This window comes from Durio zibethinus, chromosome 26 (assembly GCF_047325235.1).
Source record: "Durio zibethinus cultivar Kanyao isolate XHJ-2024 chromosome 26, ASM4732523v1, whole genome shotgun sequence".
In the NCBI taxonomy this organism is placed as follows: domain Eukaryota; kingdom Viridiplantae; phylum Streptophyta; class Magnoliopsida; order Malvales; family Malvaceae; genus Durio; species Durio zibethinus.
Window position 1 is genome coordinate 7,586,538 of NC_143187.1, and position 21,730 is coordinate 7,608,267.

General features: G+C 32.0%; 2 protein-coding genes across 2 annotated transcripts; one reads left to right on the forward strand and one right to left on the reverse strand.

The window, feature by feature from the left end:
* Positions 1-11,092: 11,092 nt before the first annotated feature.
* LOC111274862 (prefoldin subunit 6-like) lies at positions 11,093-13,822 on the reverse strand. Its single transcript, XM_089755762.1, has 5 exons — positions 13,665-13,822; positions 13,481-13,551; positions 13,256-13,377; positions 12,576-12,636; positions 11,093-11,392 (listed from the first exon to the last, which is right to left on the reverse strand). Exons 1-5 carry the CDS (start codon positions 13,744-13,746, stop codon positions 11,207-11,209), a joined length of 522 nt encoding a protein of 173 aa, XP_089611888.1. The 5' UTR covers positions 13,747-13,822; the 3' UTR covers positions 11,093-11,206.
* A 973-nt stretch (positions 13,823-14,795) lies between these two features.
* On the forward strand, positions 14,796-20,062 carry LOC111318667 (protein BIIDXI-like). Its single transcript, XM_022921541.2, has 3 exons — positions 14,796-15,157; positions 17,981-18,481; positions 19,273-20,062. The coding sequence occupies exons 1-3, from the start codon at positions 15,070-15,072 to the stop codon at positions 19,863-19,865; spliced, it is 1,182 nt and encodes a 393-aa protein (XP_022777276.1). The 5' UTR covers positions 14,796-15,069; the 3' UTR covers positions 19,866-20,062.
* Positions 20,063-21,730: the final 1,668 nt, after the last annotated feature.

Below are 21,730 nucleotides of genomic sequence, written 5' to 3' on the forward strand. Positions count from 1 at the left end.
ATTAAAGCATGTGAAGGTGTGTATGATATATAGACAAGGCGTTTCGCTAGGACGGATTTTTGTGAAAATTTTGTTTTGGTGTTTTCACTTCAGAACAGACAGCCATAGTAGAATGGAGGAGGATGTTTTGATTTGTGGATGCCACGTGTTCCAATCAAGTCTTTTGTTATCCTTTTTTTTTTTTGGCTAAACATCTCCAAAAAATAAAATTCCATTTCAATACCATTCCCTTTTCTCCTTCCTAGTAAGGGCTGAAGTTGTTTGTTTTTGCCACGCAATCAGAACCATAAGTGTGAAAATGCATTCCCGCCATATGCTCCAATTGGCTTCTCATCCCCACATCCACCTTCCACCTCCTTCCTTCCTCTCTCAGATGTTATCAGCCGACGCGTTATCATTATCTGTATTTTTTTTTTTTGGCCGACCACTTTTTGTTTTTGATACGTGTCTCATCATTTGATGATAATATGCATCTTGCTAGCTTTACAAAAAAGCAGAGCCGAAAAGGGGGAAAGAAAGAGCAGTAGAGGGCAAACTCTGTAACTGTATGCAACAGAAAAATACCCTAAAATATTAGTCGAAAATAAGCATTGTAGAGTCACGATTGTATTTGGGTAGGGTACAGCATAAGACATGAAAAAGTTCACATTCTTTTACATTAAAGATGTTAAGGAAGTTTGGGACCCAAAGAGGTCCCCCAAGGTGTACCCCTTGAAGATTCTCTTTGTTTAGGAAATGAACTGGCAGTTCCAACCAACCAATTAAAGCCAACTTGCAGAGACATTGAGAGGGGGAAGTGAGTCAACCTCAGTTGCACCTTCCTCTGCTTTTGGCTGGGTTTCCAAATAGAGGTTAGACTACCGACCCTCGTCCACGTCCACGTTTTATAGTTCTATCTTTCCTCAATCTAACTATCTGAATTTGAAAAAAAAATGTGTGAACAATTTTCATTATTGCATGTTGAAAGTTGGATAGATAATGTTTGATTATATTTCAACTTCAACCATGGATGAAGTATGGCAGATACTGTCTTTTTTTATTTTATAAACAGTAATTAAGTAAATTGCTAATTAAATATCTTTGGGTGATTTAAGCAATAGGGAATTTATTAATATCTGAGAAATTAATTAGTGTTTTGAGATTTTATGTTATTAGATTTTGTCATATTCTTAGGCACGTGAGAAATATGTTAATTAATAATTTTTGTGTGCGAGTGATAAAGGCGAATATAGATAAAGTGGAATTTTACACTGTTTATGGCACGTGAGTTGGGGAGTTGGGGTTTCCTCAAAGCAATGGGATATATTTGTTGTTAGCTCAACTCTCTCTATCTCTTTTTCCGTTTTGGAGTTTCGTTGAGCCTTCGCTTTGCTTCCGCTATCTGCTTCTACTCGAAATGCGTTGAGTTTGGTAGGGTCAAGACTCAACCCCATGAGCCTCGTGAGATAATCCTATACTCTGGGAGACTTTGATGACGTGGATGATTAAGCAGCCACTTGGAGAAAAAGGTTGTGAGTCATGAAAAATTAATATAAATTAAAAAAAAAAAAGTAATTGTAATAATGAAGTCAAACCCAAATCTTTTCACAATCTTTATGAGCTTTAAAGTCTTATCCAAAAAGTTAAAAAAAAAAAAAAATGATACCGTAACCAAATTCATATTATGAAAGTTTTTACTTGATATGGGACAAACATTGACACGAGATTCGAAATAACACTAGAAAAAAGTTACTACTATCTTTTTGTATAGTTGGATCATTAAAACGAAAATTAAATCGTAAGGTAAAAGTTTCCCATTAAACACATAATCACGGATACGGTGGGACAAAAGGAGGATTTAAAATTTTGTGGTGGAGGTTAGGCCATGAATCAAGGAATTAAAGCCGAAATTAGATACTATACGTTTGTGCCTTGCCGACCTTTTGTAGATAAATATCACTTAATTACAATAAAAGTTTTTTAATTTTATAAACACGTTTAAAAGCTTAATTACAATAAAAAAATTTTAATTTTATAAACACGGTTAAAAGGTTATCATATATATATATATATATCACTATATCTTAAGAAATATATATCATTCTTTTAATTTTTACAATAAAATTTAAAAACTTCACTTTCATTGAATATAAGAATTTTTCAATGTTTAAACATAAATTAAAAAGAAAAAAAGAAAAAACGATTGTGATAAAGATGACCCATGTACAGTAGTGTGATTTTCTCTTTTTTGACATTAAATGGAAATTAATTGGTTAAGAAGTTTTTTCGAGAGAATTCCATGCATGAAAGTGGGAAATCAAATTGGAAAAAACAAATGGTCAAAAATACCATTAAATCGGGTTCATGTAAACCTAATTGCTTTCGGACAGTAACACCAAACTTCATGTGACCACTAAAATGCCAATTTCAACTGCCCGTCACGGCTTCTCTTACAAGTACTTCTATACCACATATATATGCATATTATTATTATTATAGTTGATCCTACCTTTGAAAACAATTTAAAACAGAAATTTTAAGTGAGAAAAGGAGAGTTAAAACAAGGAAAGAAAGAAATTTCTCGTGATCAAAGGAAGGCCACGGGAAAAGATCAAATAGGGCGGTGGTCCTGTAAAATAATGGTCCAAGTATTATATTTCCCAAACCTTCTAAAAACTTGTCCCACCTGTAGTCCTTCATTCTTGATAACATAGGAGAGGGAAATTTAAATTTAATACTCTCTATTTGATAGAAAGATGTGGTTACCAATTAGGTCAATTTTCAATCACCGTGTTGTCCTTTCCTTTGATCAATGAAATTAAATTCTCTAACATATTTTTCTACTGAATCATATGCAAATTCGGGTCCAAACAGCGATAGATGGAAACGTGTGATTTGTCATTGGAATCTACGATCATTGTTGAAATCTCAAGTAATAACTCAAAATGTTGATCAGCTGGATATAGATTTTGAAACGAATTAAATCAAAGTACTGCTAACAATTGAAAGAAGAACATATATGGGTCAGATTATAGTCATGGGAAATTTATGGTTTTATACGACTTGTACCTCCTTGGCATTTAGATTAGTTGGAATTGTGGAATATATGAAACTGACCTAAAAAGAATAAAATTGCATATTCCCTTGGTTTTTCAAATTCTTTACGCTTCAATATCGGAATATATTTCCATCATAACAAAGAAGATTATCATCTACAAATAGACTATCATCATCTATTATATTTTAGTAATGTTTGATCATTAGAAAAGCAAAAATCTTTTTAAAGGACGGTAAGTATTAGAATTTGAATTTCAATAATTACTTGTATCAATAGACCTTCAGCTTTTATCTCTTATTAGTTCTTATAGTTTTTCTTATTGTTGTAATATTGTAGATTATAAAAAGTATGTACTTTCCTTTAATAGTGTTTTGTTTGGGATTTTTGCTTGAAAGGGTTTTAGGAAAAGTTCAGAAGTAATTTGTAGATGAAAAAAAGAACATATATAGAATACGAAATTTGGCCAAGGAAGGGGTGAACAAAAAAGGCAACAGAGGAAGAAACGAACCACTGAATTTATGGAGAGAATTCATGGGGTTTCTATTGCCCAAATTGAAATCAAATACATTTTTGACAAAAATTGTAGGTCGGGAAAGAATTTCCAGTAATGGGTTCTTATTAGAGTCCCTTTCCCTCACACCTTTTTCTTTTTTCATTCATCTGGTTTCCATTGCCCAAATTGAAATGCATGAAAATGGCTTTTGCCTTCTCCGAAGAGTTAACTGTTTACTTATTTTGTAATATCTCTAGCGATGATAATAGATTAGGTCGAAGTGAATCATGTTAAACCTAATCAAATTTTATACTTATAATATTTGTATTTGATCGATGATTTTTTATTTTTTATATTTGATCTAATTTAATATTATATAAAATTTAAAATTAATAAAATATTATTTTTAAACATAAAATATTATTTTTAATGTAAATAAAAAACTAAATATCCATAAATATAAAATTAAATAATTAATTAAAAAATAATTTTTTTATGTATTGAATCGAAACGAATTTACTTCAGACTGGACTTCGACCTTTTTATTATTATCCGATCAAATTTGAAATCTAATTTAAAAAAGTTGATTTTAAAAAATTTCATAAAAAAAAAAAAAAAATTCGGTCGCCATCCCTAATTTAACTCTCTCTTTTTTTGTTAACCCTTATATTTGATAAATTTGGGTGAAGAAGCACATGGAAATGAATGTGGGACAGATGTCTCTCTCCCTATCGAGCCCTCTCATCATTTCATTTCCCTTCATTTCACCCAAATCGTCTGTCGAACCAACTGAAATTTTGTAGGCCCATTTCCAACCCACTTCGCCAACACACCCTCTTCCTCCATTCCAGGTTTCTTCTTTCTTTCTTTTGTATTCAATTCTCTCTGAATGGCCAATCTCTAGTTATTTTCTGAGTAGGCTCCGAGCCTTTGAACGAACACCAATATCCAAGGTCAACCCAAGTCAATGAACAAATTAACCAATATCTCTTGCCTTTTAGAACCCGAAATGAAAAACAACGAAAGCAAACAATCTAAGATTGGTCTTATCTAAGAAAACTGTAATTTTTTTTAATTATTTGCACGTGATTAATTAATACAATCAAATCTATTTTTTTATATTTAAAATTATCAAAGATCAATTTTTAATCATTAAAATTAAAATTTTAATATTTTACCAATAGATTACATAATTAATAAATATTATATGATTTTTATAATATAAATTAAATCGGAGATGCTCTACAAACAAAAATGGAAAAAGGAGCGACGGAAAGTCTATTTAGATGGCTGGGAAGCAGTGTCGTTTGACCAAAAAAAAAAGTCCAACTTAATTAGGTGTAATCGTACGGATAATCAGCCCAACCCGTACTTAATTTGACAAGAAGATACTATGTATATACTCTTCTTCTTTTTTTAATATATATTTGAGATAGTCATAAATGTAAATAATTGATATTTGATCATTAAAATTAAAATTTTAATATTTTATTAATAAATTATATAACTGTTAACATATATATATATATATATTACTTTATATTGTGTGCATATATATTCTCTCTATCTTTCTAACAAAACTCCAATTTTACCAATTTATTCGCAATGAAATGGATCCACATTATAAATTTTTTGTAAGCATATAAAAATTCAATTAATTTATAATAATAATTATACAAATTTGATTTGAATATTTAATTTAACGATAGATGTATATATATATATATATATATTAAAAAAGAAAAGGAATTCACTTATATTAATATAAGTCTTGTATTTTTTTTATTATCAATGTTGGATCAAAACTCAAAATAATATTTTTAATCTTAGCAATTTTAATCTAATAACCAAAAAATGTATTATTTACACTAATGTAAATAGATCTTTATTCAAAACTTTTTTGAAAAATGTGATTTTAATTTGAATTCATATCCTAAAAATATCATATTTAAGTGGAGAAATCATGATTGTAAGTTGATATGTTAGTCCTCCAATAAGTGGAGAGATTCCTTGTCGAGATTCCTTGTCATCAAAATAAAAAATGATTCCTCACTCTCCAAAAGCAGGAAATAAAAAACATAATCCTTTATTATAGTTAGGTACTCATCATCATGAAACTTTATTCGAGCACATGGCTACATTAATACACATTATAGGAAAGCTTCAAGCTTTATCTGATCACCAAAATCACACCAAATGTCGGTTTTCTTAACCCAAGGCCAATGTCAGCTAACCTGATCCGAATCCTTCATGTTTCTTCAAAGCAATTAAGAGAGAAGAAAATATATACCAAAGATATTCCAACGACAAATTAAGTGATTGGCCACCAAAGACCATTAACTCAATGAAGGACAAATGAAGGGGACCAATCAAATTCAGCCCCAAAAGCCAATGATATCACTCGCCATTGCCCTGAAGCAAAGGCTAATGCATATGTTACAATGTATGGTGGCATTGGCAATTGCCATTGCCATTAAGAAGATAGCATAGCTTGGCTGGCTGAGCTGCATGTGTACCAATTTAGTCTTGCTTTTTTCAGTCATCTCATGTGATGAATACCATTTTTCATGGTCCACACTCTCTCTAGTGGCTGGCACTTGCACTTATCCTACTAAGGGACCAACCATGGCCGTAACTAGATTTCTTGTTTATTAGCTCCACATTAACTGTCCAAAACCCTACCGCATCATGCCACGTGCAGCCTGCCACCAAAATTATTGGCTTTTTTACAACTTTTTCGACCACCCGGTCGTCATTCATGCATGTATAATTGGTAGGAGAAATGGCATTTTGGGATTAATAATGAGATGACAAATAGATATATCGATAGAGAAACAAACGAGTCTTCTTTTTGACTTTAAGAAGCTATATGCTTTTTACTAATTAAGTGAAAAGAAAAACAAAGAGAATCACGATTTTAGAGATTATATTCATACCAGAACTAGAATATGCATGTATCGTCTTTTTTTTCCTTCTTTCCCTATACTAAATTTCTTGTGGTTGTAACAAAAGTCTATGCCGAAACCTAGATAAGACATGAGAGTGAATCTCTCAAATCATGATTGCATCCTTCGCATGAGGGATTCAGGAAAGTTGAGCGGTCTTTTTCCCCAATGAAAGCGCCAAATTTATATTGCAAGATGGTGGTCGATTTCTTCAGACTAATCATTCTCTAGTATTGGATACGGTAATAAGAATATAATATTTCATTTCATTCATTTTCAGCTGCAATAATTCCAGCTGCAACAATCGTTGCTTTTCACGTACCAACTAGTGCATGGAGTGTGGCAGAACTTTCGGTGTGTCTTCATTTTCAGTTCATATTGCCCTAAGTTTGCTAATATTTAATTCCCATGATTAATGTTCACAATATTTTTGATATGTCATGTGCCAATTATAATGAATATGAAATAATGTTATCAAAAGAACTGTCAAGAAGAATTCAAGGTGTCGTCGTGTATATATTCATACGGACATTAGATTCGAAAATCATTTATGTATAATTAAAGGCAGGTATTGTGACATGTTTTTAATTGTTAAGAATGGTTCAAATATGTCATTGTTGATTGTAATAGGAATGTAATATCAATCAAGTTATATATCCTGTTTAAGATTGATTAACTTGGAAAAGGAGTTTGCAGCTGAGATTGGAAAATGGAGGCTATAATAATTTATCATTTTGTGGATATCATACAAGCAATTTGCCGTCACAATGGCTAACATTTTTTCTTTCAAATAATTAATGGTTATAGTACTGTTTTTTAATTAAAATTTTCATTGATTGAATAATTAAATATCATATTTTTAGTCTTTAATTAGAATATTTCAATCTTTGATAATTTAAAATATAAAAAATCAGGTATATTAACATGACTTGTAATTTCCCCATAACAAAGAGGTTCATGGTGTCATCACCCTTTAGGCTTATACTTAACAAAATAAATTTTTTTATAGAGTTTGGATTGTTTCCCTTTTCAAATCAATTAGCCGCTAGAGGAGTAATTTTTATACTATTTAAATATAAAATTGAACCTTGTTTTATGAATTTAAACTTTTAAAATAATGTTTTTTTTAACATGTGCTGCATATAAATTAGTTTATTTAAAACAAAAAAAAAAAACAAAAACAAAAAAAGCAAAAACAAAAAGAGATGCCAGCACTAATGTGTATATATATATATATAGCACATGGTAATGAATTAGTGGTGGAGCCATTTTTAGAGACAAGTGGGAAAGTGAGGGGATTTCCAAAAATCATGGGAGTTGGTGTTGTTGGAATGTTGTAACAAAAAACTAGAAAGTTTCTCAAAAACTTGTCCCCCCTTTGAACAAATTAAGATATACATACAGACACAGTGCATGAAATGAAAATAAACATTTCAGGGGAGGGGAGGGGAGGGGCCTCTTAATGTAGATTGAGAGAGAAAAATCGAGATAATTGCACTTACCATGTTTGCCTTTTCTTTGTCATGAAAATATGATTGAGCCAAAGGGGGATAAAATGTTTCCCCTTTGCATCAACTGCAATTCTTTATTTTGATGATTGTCTCCCAAGAACTTCAAGTTGGGAATCATGAGAATTTAGATGAATAATATCCCATGTCTCTCAAACTGATTATTTATAATCGATAGCGTTTGAATTTTTTCATCATTAATTACTAATAAAATATTGACAAAATTTTTTTGTCTATAAAGTTTATTTTTCTGACAAGGACTAATTATATATATAAAAAATAAAATTTTAATAAAAAAAATATTTTTATACATTGACATAAAAATTTTTAATTTTTATTAACGGGATTAGAAGATCATGTTAACCATAGATTAGAATATATTTAAGTATGTTAGGTGGGTCATCTAATTTCTTGCACATGCTTGCATCTCAAGGATGGGTGTCCAAATTATACTTACGGTATGTGGCTATCCCGAGATAAACCCAATTACCCAAAGCAGATTTGCGGTTTGACTAATTGCCCGAAATCTCTCACGCATTTTTCAACGTATTGAAAACTAAAATGGCTTTAGAACCCCCCCCCCCCCCCCCCACCCCACCCCACCCCACCCCACCCCCCAATTCTTTGATCTAGTATTAATTGTAGAGAATATCTCAAGTTGAACAATATAAAACCTAATATACTAGAAATAAGGCATCAATAAATTATATATATATATATATATATATAATTATTGGTTGTCACTGAAGGGAAAACACTGCTGGTTGTCATGGATGATTCTTCAATTTAATCGGCAGAACAACTTTGACAAGAAAGAATTTGGTTTGTGACTAGATTTTTTTTTCCTTTCCTTCTCCTACTCTTGATGGTTATGACTACATCAATCATGGGGTATGAAACTCTCTTTTTATTATATTTACAGGTCATGTTTGATGTATAAGAAGATGAATAAAATAAAATAATAATCATTTTATATTATATTTTATGTATATTTAAAGATAGGAATAAAATTATAAAAAAAAATTATCATCCTCTTGATATAAGATTATTTTATACTCTCAAAATAAAAAGAATTATTTTTAATCCATGAGATTGAACTTACATGTCTTATTATATTTTTAAAAATTAATCAATACTTTAATTTGTATAAATTTTAAAAAATGATAATTTTGACTAATAAATAATTTATCTTATCATAATTCTTACACACAACTAACATAATATAAAATAATATTATTTAATTTAATTTTATTTATGATATCATTTTATCCTATATACCATTTTTTTTTAGAATAAATTCTTTCGAAACATTGGTAAGCTCGTATATCCAATTTCAAGAAAAGAAAATAACGATCCAGCTAGGCTTGGATTTAACCCCGATCTTTTCTAATAGTATATAATGGCAATTAAGAGCATTATCTTATTATCATCTATAAATGTCGAGAGAACCAGCCATGTTTAATATATTTCATGTCATACTAAATTTTGAATGAAAGAAGGATCATGAATGCACAAACACAATAGTTACTGGCAGTAGTAATGTTTTTTTCAAATCCCAAATGTAAACAAAAAATGTGGATTAGTACTCTTTCACCACTATAGATTAATTGTCTCTGTAGTTGAGACTTGATCAGAGAACAGCTGCAACTTTCTTAGTGCTCCTTCTACCCATTTCACCTTACCATGGTCACATCATCAACTCTCAGCCCCCTTTGGGATTGGACCTCCTGTTTTGCTCCATCGTAAGCCAAGTTATATATATCGGGAAAAAAAATAAAAAAACAATTATGCTTAGTCTTGTCAAAGCATATTTTATAGTAACCAATTAATGATATTAAATGATTGATAAATAATTGATAACATATTAATTAATTATAGATAACAAAATAATAAGGATGGATAATGTAGTAGTAAATAATGAATAAGATTGTAATAAACCCATAAACATAATTGTAAAAAATTTACAATTCCCTTTCATGAACTTGAGTGGAAGGTGAAGTGGCACCACAATTCCCTTCAAAGTACTTGTCTCGACAAAAATATATTGGCGATTGGTGATGTACAACAATTGCCTTTTAGTATGGGAAATTGCTTCACAAAATATCCAGGATCACTTAGTGGCTGCCTGTTACCTCCAGAAACGGGAGGCTAACGCCCAAGATTGTTTGCCAAAGATCATATCCATAGGTGAACCTTTGTAGACATATACGTTGAAATCAATGCTCAGGTTTTTTCTTCCTTTTTAGGCACTGAAGCCTTTTTTGGCCAATGATGTTTTATGTTGGGATGAAGATGAAATGAACAATAAAAAACTTGATTGAATAAATGTAAGAAGGCAACCAATGTGCCGACAGACAGGGTGTTAGTTTAGTTACCTTTCATTTTCATACATCTCTATTGATTCATCGCATGTAGGCATGCGAGTATATGGCTATATGCCCCTCGAGCCTCCAGCATTGGTTCGTTACCTTCACCAAGCAGATTGCCACAATCACATCCGGAAAGTGACCCTCGCGCAGATTGAGCGGTGGAAACCGGTGCATACACTTAGGTACCGTCGTTTGACATTTCGATAGGGTAACGGACAAAAATATACAAAAGAAAAAAAAAAGTTCCAAGCATTGAAATTTAAATCTCTTATTTACGAGATTTCAGTTAATTAGCAGATTTTAATTCGTGGTCTGAAACCAAATAAAAAATACTACATCAGCTTTTCTGTCAAGTTTACAATACCTGAAATGTTCGTGTACAGATTGCACGTTAAGTCGAAACTATCAAACCATTAACAATTTAATATAAAGATATTTGAGTCCACCATCGTTTAAGTAGTTTCTTTAAGACTGGGTCATTGAGAAACATTTACGACAAACAGATATCCCGGGCCCTTTCAAGTGAATATGGCCTTTTATGTGTATGAAAAATTGCTCTTCTACTTCATAAGGCCCATCAATTCCTGCTGGATTTGCATATCAATATTTGTTTGGTAATTAGAAAAGAGCAAAGGGTGCACCAGATAATAGACAAAAGGATTATAACTATATGAACAAGCAAAATCAAACCATTTTTGTATGCAAGCAGGTAAATCATTAAACTTCAAAAGCCATCAAGCTACAAATTTAAGTGGCAATTCATCATCAAATTTCCTGTCAGTCTCATCAAAATGGGCAGACCGAAATAGAAGGCCGCAAGAAAAGCCATTGCTTTGAATAATTTACCATAAACACTAGCTTTTATAACCATGGTTCAAGAACATTGGATTAAAGCTCCAACTGAGATGTACGAACATGATATGCAGCATTAAAAACATTTCACTAGAATGATAGTAGTAATGTGGACAAACATATGAAGATGAGCAAGCCTTGGCTTTTCCAGCTTGATGAGATTGAATCCTCTGCTGCACCTTTAATATCTAGTGGATACAAAACCAATGATCAGATTCAGCTGCTTTTACTCAATACCTTTATTTGTTATGCTTAGCAAGAAAAGCATATTCTTGCATGTAACTTTTTGCAAAATATATATTAGGAATGCTGCATGAGAGGAGGTACAAAAAAGAGCACAAAGCAAATATGGCTCATAAATCTAACTACATTATATTATCCACACTAAGGTGCCTGGATTCTAGAGTTCAATCTTTAGAGGACATAAACATTTTCCAATGTTTTCACAATATACTTCAACATGACTTGATTTCATATCTTGAAGAGTTTAACAGAAACTTATGTTGATGGTTGGTATTCCAGTTTATGAGAAGGCATCTTCCACAAAAGCCAAACATCCATGTAAAAAGCAGTCTGTAAGGGGTCATGGTATTAAGGCTTTGCTTGGTAGGAAGGATGAAAAGGGGTGAGGATGGAAAATTTATTAATCTAATGGTTATCCTACAAAGTAGGACAGTGGTTATGAATTGCAACCATTAGATTAGCAAGTTTTCCATCCTTGCCTATTTCCATCCTTCCTACCAAAGTATAACTCAGAGATGCAAAAGGCAAACCAACAAATTTGTAAATAATAAGATGTTTAAAATAAGAACAAATTTAAATGAATTGCAGATATTAAATCAGGAGTCAGCTTCCAATTTGAAAATTTCACCTCTAGAAGAAGGAAACTGGACCCAGATGAATCAGGTAAGACCAAACAAGCAAATAGTGCAAGTTAGGACCAAAAACTAGACAAATAAAGTATGATTAAATTAGCACCCAACGAAGTAACTTATTTCAGGTACTCCTTAAGACCCAAAAAACATTATAACCAGGATTCACAATCAAAGAAAGCAAGCTTGAAAAGCTCAGAAGCCAGCTTCATTATTATTTACCTGACCATTTGCTATCATTGCAGCCCTAGTAGCAGCCATGAGCAATAAACCCTTGCCTACTGCTTTGAACCATACTAACAATCAATCCTAGTCTCAACTTTCATAAATCATAAACAGTCACGCTTCTGAATGATTATCTAACGGTATTCAATTGTAATAGTATTAATTTGTAATTCCAAAAACATGCTGTTATACTGTTGTTCAAAGTCATACAGAGACAACTTATATAGAATCAAAAGAGCACAATTAAGGATCATAGAAAAGGAAGAACACCAACCACTTCTCTCTTGCTGTATTGTTTCTCTTCCAAATCTTGAAGAGATGCATCAAGTCGCTTCCTGTTGACAAAGAAACAAAGTTATAAAGTTAATATACATGCAACAACAAACTTCAACAATATGGTATGATAATAAAAATGACCCATAATGGATGGTTGTATTATCAAAAACAGCAGATACAAGGCTATTGCCTAAGTATGTAAATAACAAGTAACAGAGGAAGTACATTTGATTACAACTCTGCAAAGCTTGGGGTGAAAAGAACCCTCTACTTCTTTCTACTAAATAAGAAATTGACCTTTAATATTGATGGCCTGACTAACATCATTATTATGAGAAGCTTTCCCCATGACACAAGATATTTACTGAAGAAACCAATGAGTAAGATAATAAAATCCAACTTAGCTTAGTTTAGCATTCAGGTTGGATTGCAGAATTCTGGTTTGAAAAAACACATTTGAAAGCCACTCGTAAATTCAAAAATCATAATCCCAACAGCACCAAAACCACAACTTCTGTTTTCAAACCACAATGCCAAACATAGCCTTAAAAAATTCAGAATAAGTAACACTGTTAATGATTCTTAGACAATATCAATGGGAAGTGATACAAGACAAACTATCCATAATTTAAAACAAAAAAAAAAAAAAGCAAAGGTAAAATGTAAAAAGAAGCGTACGATTCAGCAGAGATGTACTCAATTCTCTTGCGAACATTGGCATTGGCCTCCGCTAAATCTTGTTTCACAAGCACTGGACCGATCAACTTGTACACGTTTGCATCCTCGTTTAACAAATCCAACTCATGATAACATTTTCAACAAAAAGAAAATAATCATCGGAAAGTCAGGCTAATTAATTAATCAATCATTTATATCTGCAAAATAAGGAAAAGCCATCGACACCTTGAGCACTAGCTCGTTCTCTCCTAACTGAATAGTGTACTTCTTCCTGACTTGATGGTTCTTAGCAATATCTGACAGGAACATTAACAAATACATAAATAAAACTTTAGGGTTCGTTAAATCGAAATTTTTGAGTGAAAATAGTGAATAAATAAGATGCTGACATGGGTTTTGCTTGGCCTGCCTTTTTGGAGTTTGCTAAGGTCGTTAGCTTTGTTTTCGAGGTCGCGCTGTAGTTCTCGAAGAGCTGTCGAGGAGGAACTCATTGTTTTCAGCTGCTTCGTTGCTCTAGGCTCAAGCTGAATAGCTATCCTTGCAATTTGATCGAGAAGAAGCAGGCAAAATTTTTGAAAGGCCTTTTTTTCATTTTAATTTTTTGGGCCGGACCTTGGATTAGGCAACCAAATGTCCAGCGCTGAAAGCCCTGACTTGATGTGGGCCTTTTGTAAATTTTAATATGAAACCCTAAATCCTATTCTTATCTTAATTATTTTAATTGGACCATATATTTTTTGACATAATCTTTTACATATGCAACATGAATTATTATAAAATTTTAAATTTAAATTATTTTGTTCATCACAAAAATTTATACATTATTTATCATTTTAATATTATTATATATATGCATATATATATATATATCTCAATTCCCTTAAACAATTTTTAATTTTGTCCCCGACAATAAGAACTAATAAATAAATCACTTGCAGCAATAGATACCAGCATGCTGAGATTAGTCTACAAAGATTTTGAATTCAAAAGCAAAGAATAGTAGTATTAATGTAATGATAAATGCTAGTATAAATAAGGCAGAGAGACGTATAGGATTGGGCAAATAGTATTGTTAACTACACTTTTACACTCCATCACATCCCAATAAATGCCCAAATAAAATTAAATGCTTAAATAACAAAGAGCAGTATTTGACAATGTAACAAAAATCAATAGAAAGATGGTCCAGTTGGTAAGATATTCATTTCAAAAGATGATCTAATTTTACTCAAAAATTGAGCGCCAATATCTCTTGAAAAAATAAATAAAGTCTATAGGCTTGGATATTTATATGGTGAAAAAAATCAAAAGCAAGAAAAGAAATTGCGATTAGATTGAACACTGTTAAGTAATGGTCGTACGGTGGTGGACTTGGCCCGCCGAGAGACCACGGTTCTCAATAAACGGAATTAAACTCCGTTACTATTAAATTATTATTATTATTAGGATTTTTATCTATTATTATTAACTACAATAACAGAAGAAAAAAATAAAAGAAGTAAGAAGCCAATAAAAATATAGTGGTGGGAACTGGGTACACAAGGTGGGCCTTTTTCTTTTATTCTTCAAATAAAAAAACCTTGGAAAAAAATCTGCTTTCTGTCAAAAAAATAATCATCCCAAAGTAACAGCGATCAAGTGCTTAACTCCAAAAGCCAATGTGCAAAAGACTATATGGTACTGGAATCTTTGGATAGAAAGAAACTTCCTGCTCTGCCTCCCTTCCTCATCAAGGCAGAACTCCAGAGAGAGAGAGAGAGAGACTGAAAACCTTTATCAAAGAGGAGAAAGAAGGATACGAATCGGCCAAGAAGATGGCTGAGAGTTCGTCAAGAAGCGAATGGATCTTGCTTTTTATGCTTATCTTTGCTCATTTCTCTTCTATATCACTAGCTGAAGATGGTATGTACTATCTCTTTTCTCCATTCTCCATCTGCACATACTATTTTCTCTGTTCCATCTTTCTCATGCTCAGTTACTTACATAAACTTCTTTCCTCTTTTTGCTTTTTTTTTTTTTAATGTTTTAAAGTTCTTGCATTGCTTCTGGATTATGCTTGGTGGGTTTTTGTTATGTTTGAGATCTGTTAATTACTTTAGCTACAGTTACTTGGTAAATCTGTTATCCGATTTAGGAGATTTGGTTGCTGATTTGCTTTCATGTTTTCGACATTGCAGTTATAATTACAAGTAAAATTGGATTTCAGTTGATTTAGTTAAATAGGTTGAGTTCTTCCATTCTTTGTTATTCCTTCAAAGAGCAATTAATGCCCATATATTTCAGTAACCATTTCATTCAGTTTCCCTGCAAATGAACACATGAATTTCCTGCAAAGATTCTCGTCTCTTCTTCTTCCCTTTCCTGTAAACTCGATAGCTTCTTTTATTTTCTTTGATGAAGCCATTAACTCACCGCCATTTTACTGGTAGTTGTCTACTTTGAGTAAAGAGTGAGCTTTGATTATACTCCAATAGAGCCAGTGTAGAGATTTTGTACCTTGATAACTTGTACAATCCAAATTAGTTTGTTTGATTTTTATTTAAAAGTCTAAACGTGGGCCTTAAAAATGTGTCTTAAGGGCTTAAATCTTTTGTTTCTTTTTCCTTTCTAAATTCAAAGTGTTTAATCATGCAGTTAGTGAGTACTGTTCATAATTTGAAATAAGCTTTAAAGATAGTGTCTCACCCCTGGATTGTCTGTCCCACCATAGTTGAGTGTTTCTTGGAGATCCTTTCTCACTTTTAGTATGCAAGCCTGTTATTCCTCTAAAATGCTTATTGCATTGTTTTATCTATTAATTACTTAGTCTAGTTTCCTAGCAGATTCTATTAGTAAGCTTTTACAAGTGAGGGAGCTTTAAATAGAAAAACTCCACCACAATAATTCGATGCATTAGGTGAATCGGTTTCCCAGTCATTGTCGCCTACATTATCAATCGCCCTTGTGGGGTTCTAGCATTTTGCACAAGCCATAGGTGGTCAATTGGCGGAAAGCTACAGCATTAACCTATAATATAGGTGCCAAACTTTAAGCTTGGTTGTTGGTACCCTCTTTTCCAAGTGGGAGTTTTCATAGGAAAAACTGTTGAAGGTATATAATCTTTGAACTAAGAAACATTGGTTAACTAACATTGATAAGGGCATCAAAGGAAAATAAAGGAGAAAAAAAAAATGATGACAATGTCAAAAAGGTAGAGGTGTGGGTGGGAATAGAATAGAATAAGGATTTTGACAAATGCATTGGTTGCTTCATGTTTTCTTTTTAACTCATTGTGAGGTGAGTGAAATGACCAAAGAGGAACATATTCCGCCAAATATCTCCCCCTTTTCTTTGCTTAATTTAACAAAGGACGGATTTTCTTTCTGCAAATCCCTGTCTTTTGTAGTACAGCCCAAATTTCCAGCTCAGTTCTGTCCCATTAAAAGGATTCACATTCACAGTCATAAGCACGCACACTTCTACTTTCACTTTCACTTGGGAGTCAAAGTAGGGAGGACTATTGTAGAAAAAATGATGGGTTGAAATGGTAGGGTAGGGCCCACACGGTTAACACAGGCCCGTGGTTCAAGTTGGGTAGGACCTGTCGTACTGCCTTATTGTGCACACATCCATCTTCATTTTTTTTGTCCCTATTTGGAAATGAAAGCTTCGTTCTTGTCTTGGCAGTAGTAGTATTATTCTCTTCATTCATTTTATTGGGCGAAGTTTCGTTGTTTATCAGTGCATGAGCTCTCCTGAGTCTCCTCCAGTTTAAGGCTACTAGCTAAGATAAGGTTATCCAAAGACTTGTGTTCTTCCTACTAGCTTTTGGTTGCCATATGTTTATGTCAATGTAAATTCAGCCACACGTTGTTAATTGCCCTAGGATTTGATTCTAATTGGGTTTTAATATAGTTTGTTCAAATATATGTTAAAGTAATTTGTATGTAGTTTGCAAATCAATTTTTTAGAACTCCCTATATTCATCCTTAATATTTTAGCTATCCAACTCGATTCGAACTTTATCAAACATGTTACTAAAACTTTAAATATCATTAAGTCTATTTGAAAGTTGGATCTCAATCATAAAACGCACATTTAAGTGTGACCAGATCTCTTCAATCGGGTTTCTCAGTTTGGCTTCTAACTGACCCTAATTTAAAAAGAGCACTCCTCCAACAATTTTTGCACAAATTTCAATAAAATTAATATTTTCTCCTTTTAAAATTATTTAGGTAATATTAATTTTCACGTAATTAAAAAAAAAGAGTTTTGGTAGAGTTATTCATGTTATTTGCGTTTAATCTGACATACATTTGAGTGTTTAATTAATATTTTATTGTGTTTTAAATTATTAAATTTATATTTATGTATCATAATAATAAAAAAAAGTCTGCGCCTTTTTATTTTTTATATTTTTAAATTTTTTTCCGTTTGGTAGGCAAGTGATGTAGATATGGGAAATTTTTGTCTGATGGTTTGATCGGCCAACAAGGGTCTACTAACCGGCATCAAAATTTTCTTGAGAATGAAACATACCTGCTCGTGTGCTGTACTTACTTTCTCAAATTTTTTGTCGTCAACCGAGAGCGCACATGTACGGATAGGGCCGCTTACCCTTTGTGATAATTCATGGGTGCAAAAAATCTTTCATGTTTGTGCAATAAATTTGATCCAATAGGATATTTGATTTTCCCCCAAAGGTCATGGTAAAAGTATGGTGTGACAATCTATTTTACTTTGTAGGTCTGGTGGCAAATGGTGATTTCGAGACACGACCATCGAACGGCTTCCCAAGCGAGGCAATATTGCATGGGCCAACCGAGATTCCTAGCTGGACAACGAACGGCACAGTGGCGCTGGTTTCGTCTGGGGAAAAAGTGGGTGGTGCGATGCTGCTCATCGTGCCCCGAGGCAGGTACGCCGTTAAATTGGGCAACGACGCGGAGATCAGCCAGGAACTGACGGTGGAGAAAGGATCCACGTACGCAGTTACTTTCAGTGCGGCCCGCACTTGCGCGCAGCTGGAGTCATTGAACGTGTCCGTTCCACCTGCATCACAGACGGTAGACCTCCAGACATTATACAGCGTGCTAGCGTGGGACCCCTACTCGATTTCTTTTGAGGCGGAGGAGGATAAAGTACGGTTGATTTTTAGGAATCCGGGCATGGAAGATGACCCAGAATGTGGGCCCATCATTGATGATATTGCCATAAAAAAACTCGTTAGTCCTGATAAGCCGAAAGGTAAAAAACTACAAGTTCTCTTTTTCTCTTTTTGATATTGATTGCCGTTTTCTTTTCTTTTCTTTTTCATTCACTTTTTTGCTCTTGGCATGCGTGATTTGGTGGTTCGCATTAAACGTAATGCTAATAGTTGTCGGTAGTTCTTTTTCTTAAAATACTCCCTAGTTTAGGAGGGGGGGACAGTCTCACAATTTTTGTCTTGGTTTAGGTCCATTGTTTGTCAAACTAATGTACGAGAAATTCAAAGCTCATTGTCCTATGAAAATTTCTTTTTTGGTGGTAAATTAATTAGACTTTAAAGGAGTATCAATTTAAAAAAAAAAACTCAGTATCAGCTTGAAAAAGTGTCCTATTTTTCTTAGCTTTTCTGTGTAGGAATAGCAGCAAATTACAAAAAAATGTTAGGTCAGGCCATGCCTCAACATCCTTAGTTACAAAGCATCGTAGCACTCCTTAGAAACTTTGCCCTATCAGGCACAGCATTGAAATGATAAGACTGTCAACGTGGTTCAAATGGGGGTTCATCATCATCATCTGTGCAATTCTAAAAATACAGTAGTAATCAGTTTGTCTTTGTCATGTCACATGCGGTGGTTGTTATAAAATATCTGTTTCTAATACTAGAGTTGTCGAGTTAAATGTAGTCACAATGTTCGACATGCATGTGTTTTCAACTCACCATTTACTTTGTATTATCTTGTAGAACCAGGATGAATGCTCTGATGAATGTGTTTTAATTGTGTTTTCTCACGTTGTTGATTGAGTTTCACTTTGCTGTATGTTTTCTTCAGACAATGCAGTAGTTAATAGTGGCTTTGAGTTTGGGCCTTGGATGTTCCAAAATGTATCTCTTGGAGTCCTGCTCCCAACCAACCTTGATGAAGGGACATCCCCATTACCAGGATGGATGGTCGAATCAAACAGGGCGGTTCGATACATTGACTCCAACCATTATGCAGTCCCAGAAGGCAAACGTGCCATTGAGTTGGTCTCAGGCAAGGAAGGTATCATTTCTCAAATGGTCGAAACCACACCAGACAAGCTATACAGCTTGACCTTTTCTTTGGGCCATGCTAGGGACAAATGCAAGGAACCACTAGCTGTTATGGCCTTTGCAGGAGATCAGGCACAAAATTTTCACTATACACCTGACTCTAACTCCACCTTCCAAGTTGCTAGCGTCAACTTCACAGCCAAGGCCGAGAGAACACGTATCGCATTCTTCAGTGTGTATTACAATACAAGAACCGATGACATGAGCTCACTATGTGGTCCGGTGGTGGACGATGTTCGGGTGTGGTTTTCAGGATCCAGAAGAAATGTGGTCCGAGTATTGTTAGGGTTTGGACTTACTTTTTGGGCTTACCTTCTGGTTTTGGTTTAGGGTTGGGTAACTAAGTAAAGCGTAAAGCTATGCGCTCATCATATATGAGGTTTTAAGGCAAAAAAAAAAAAAAAAAAAAAAGGGCTAAGGCATGGTAACTGCTGGCAAAGGCATCAATATCCCGTGTTTCTATTGTAATTTTATGTTCTTTCTGAGTTCTGCTTTGAGAAATGAGAATGCCTTATGTTGCATTTTCAGATTTTCTTTGTATTACAGTGAAGTTAACCCAAAGATTTTCTAGAATCCAATACTTTTACGCTATGGCAAACGTAAAACCTAGTCGTTTATCATCATGCCCAATAAAGGTATTTCCGTCGCTTTCATGATCCTATTTATATATTTAGTTGTGGCTTAGAACGTAATGGATCATTTGACTATTTGGAGGTAAGATCTCGAGATCCACCATTTTATGATCCACATGGTAGAAAATTATTTGACATGGTTTGGAAAGAGTGCTACCGCTACATTTCTAATTTTGAATTTTTTTTTTTTGGATTGATAAATTGTATTTTAATTTCACAAGTTCAGGTCAATCGAAAAACTCCTTTTAGAGCGGTTGTCAATAGATTTTCCCTTTTCTTTTTTTTTTTTGTCAAATTGTCGTCAAGAATAATCATCGAATAGATGGTATATATGTTTGTCCAAATTTTAAAAGTTATGAATTGAAAAAAATTTAAGTGTTTAATTTTTTTAGATGAATTAAATAAAAACATTGACAAATTAAACTTACATTAAAATTTTAAATAAATAAATATATCTGTAGCATGCAATTAATTTTGTCATTTTATATGGGTTGGGTAAGTCTTAACTTAGGAGGATTTAAGTCTTATGATAAGAGGAGACATTAAAATTTTTAAGATCTTTAAAATCTTCAGTTTAATGTAGTAATGATTTAAATATTCTACTTAAATTTAGTAGTATATAGTTGGGAAAAAATCGCGATTTTATGATAGATGTCAAAAGGATTAAGTTTGTCACCAAACAATGTTTCGTTGCTTTGCAAAAAATTATTATTGATTTTATTTTATGTTTATTTTGTAAAAAATTAATTGATCAACGGAAATTAATTTATTGATCAAGTAAAAAATAAGTCTTTTTTTTTAGTTTTTTTATGCTTATCAAAAAGGAAAAGTAATTTTTAAAAAATGATTATTTATAAATATGATTATTTATCAAATTTGTGAGTATTGTTTGATTCAAATCGAATCATAAATATTATTTTTTTAAAGTTTAAGTTTAATTTGTTTCGACTCAAAATATTATTATATTAAAAAAAATATTTTGTTTAATTTTAATTAGAATATTAAAAGTTTTTGTATTTTAATTTTAAATATTTATATTTTTATATTATTAAACATAAATATTTTAATATATCAAAAATAAAATAGTATTATATAATAATATTATTATTTTGATAATATACATATTTTATTATTTTTAATAACAATAAAGAGTATTAATAATATTATAAATAAATATTATTATTTAACATTATTAAATTATATTAAAATATTAATTGATAGTATTTTAATAATAAACATTAATTAGAAAATAGTATTTTTATTATTTTAATAACTAATATTGTTTAATATGAATATTTTTAACAATTTCTTAAAATTTTAATTTAAAATATATTATTTTTTATATTTTATTGACCGATGTATTTATATTACTATTTTAATAATAAATATAAATAAATAATATATTTGTTATGATTTATAATAGATATTTTCAATATAAAATATAACTATATTAATAATATAAATATATTTAATAATTTAATAATAAATATTACTATTTTAATATTATTATATTAATAAAAATATTTGTAGAATAATAATATTATTTTAAATATTAATATGAAT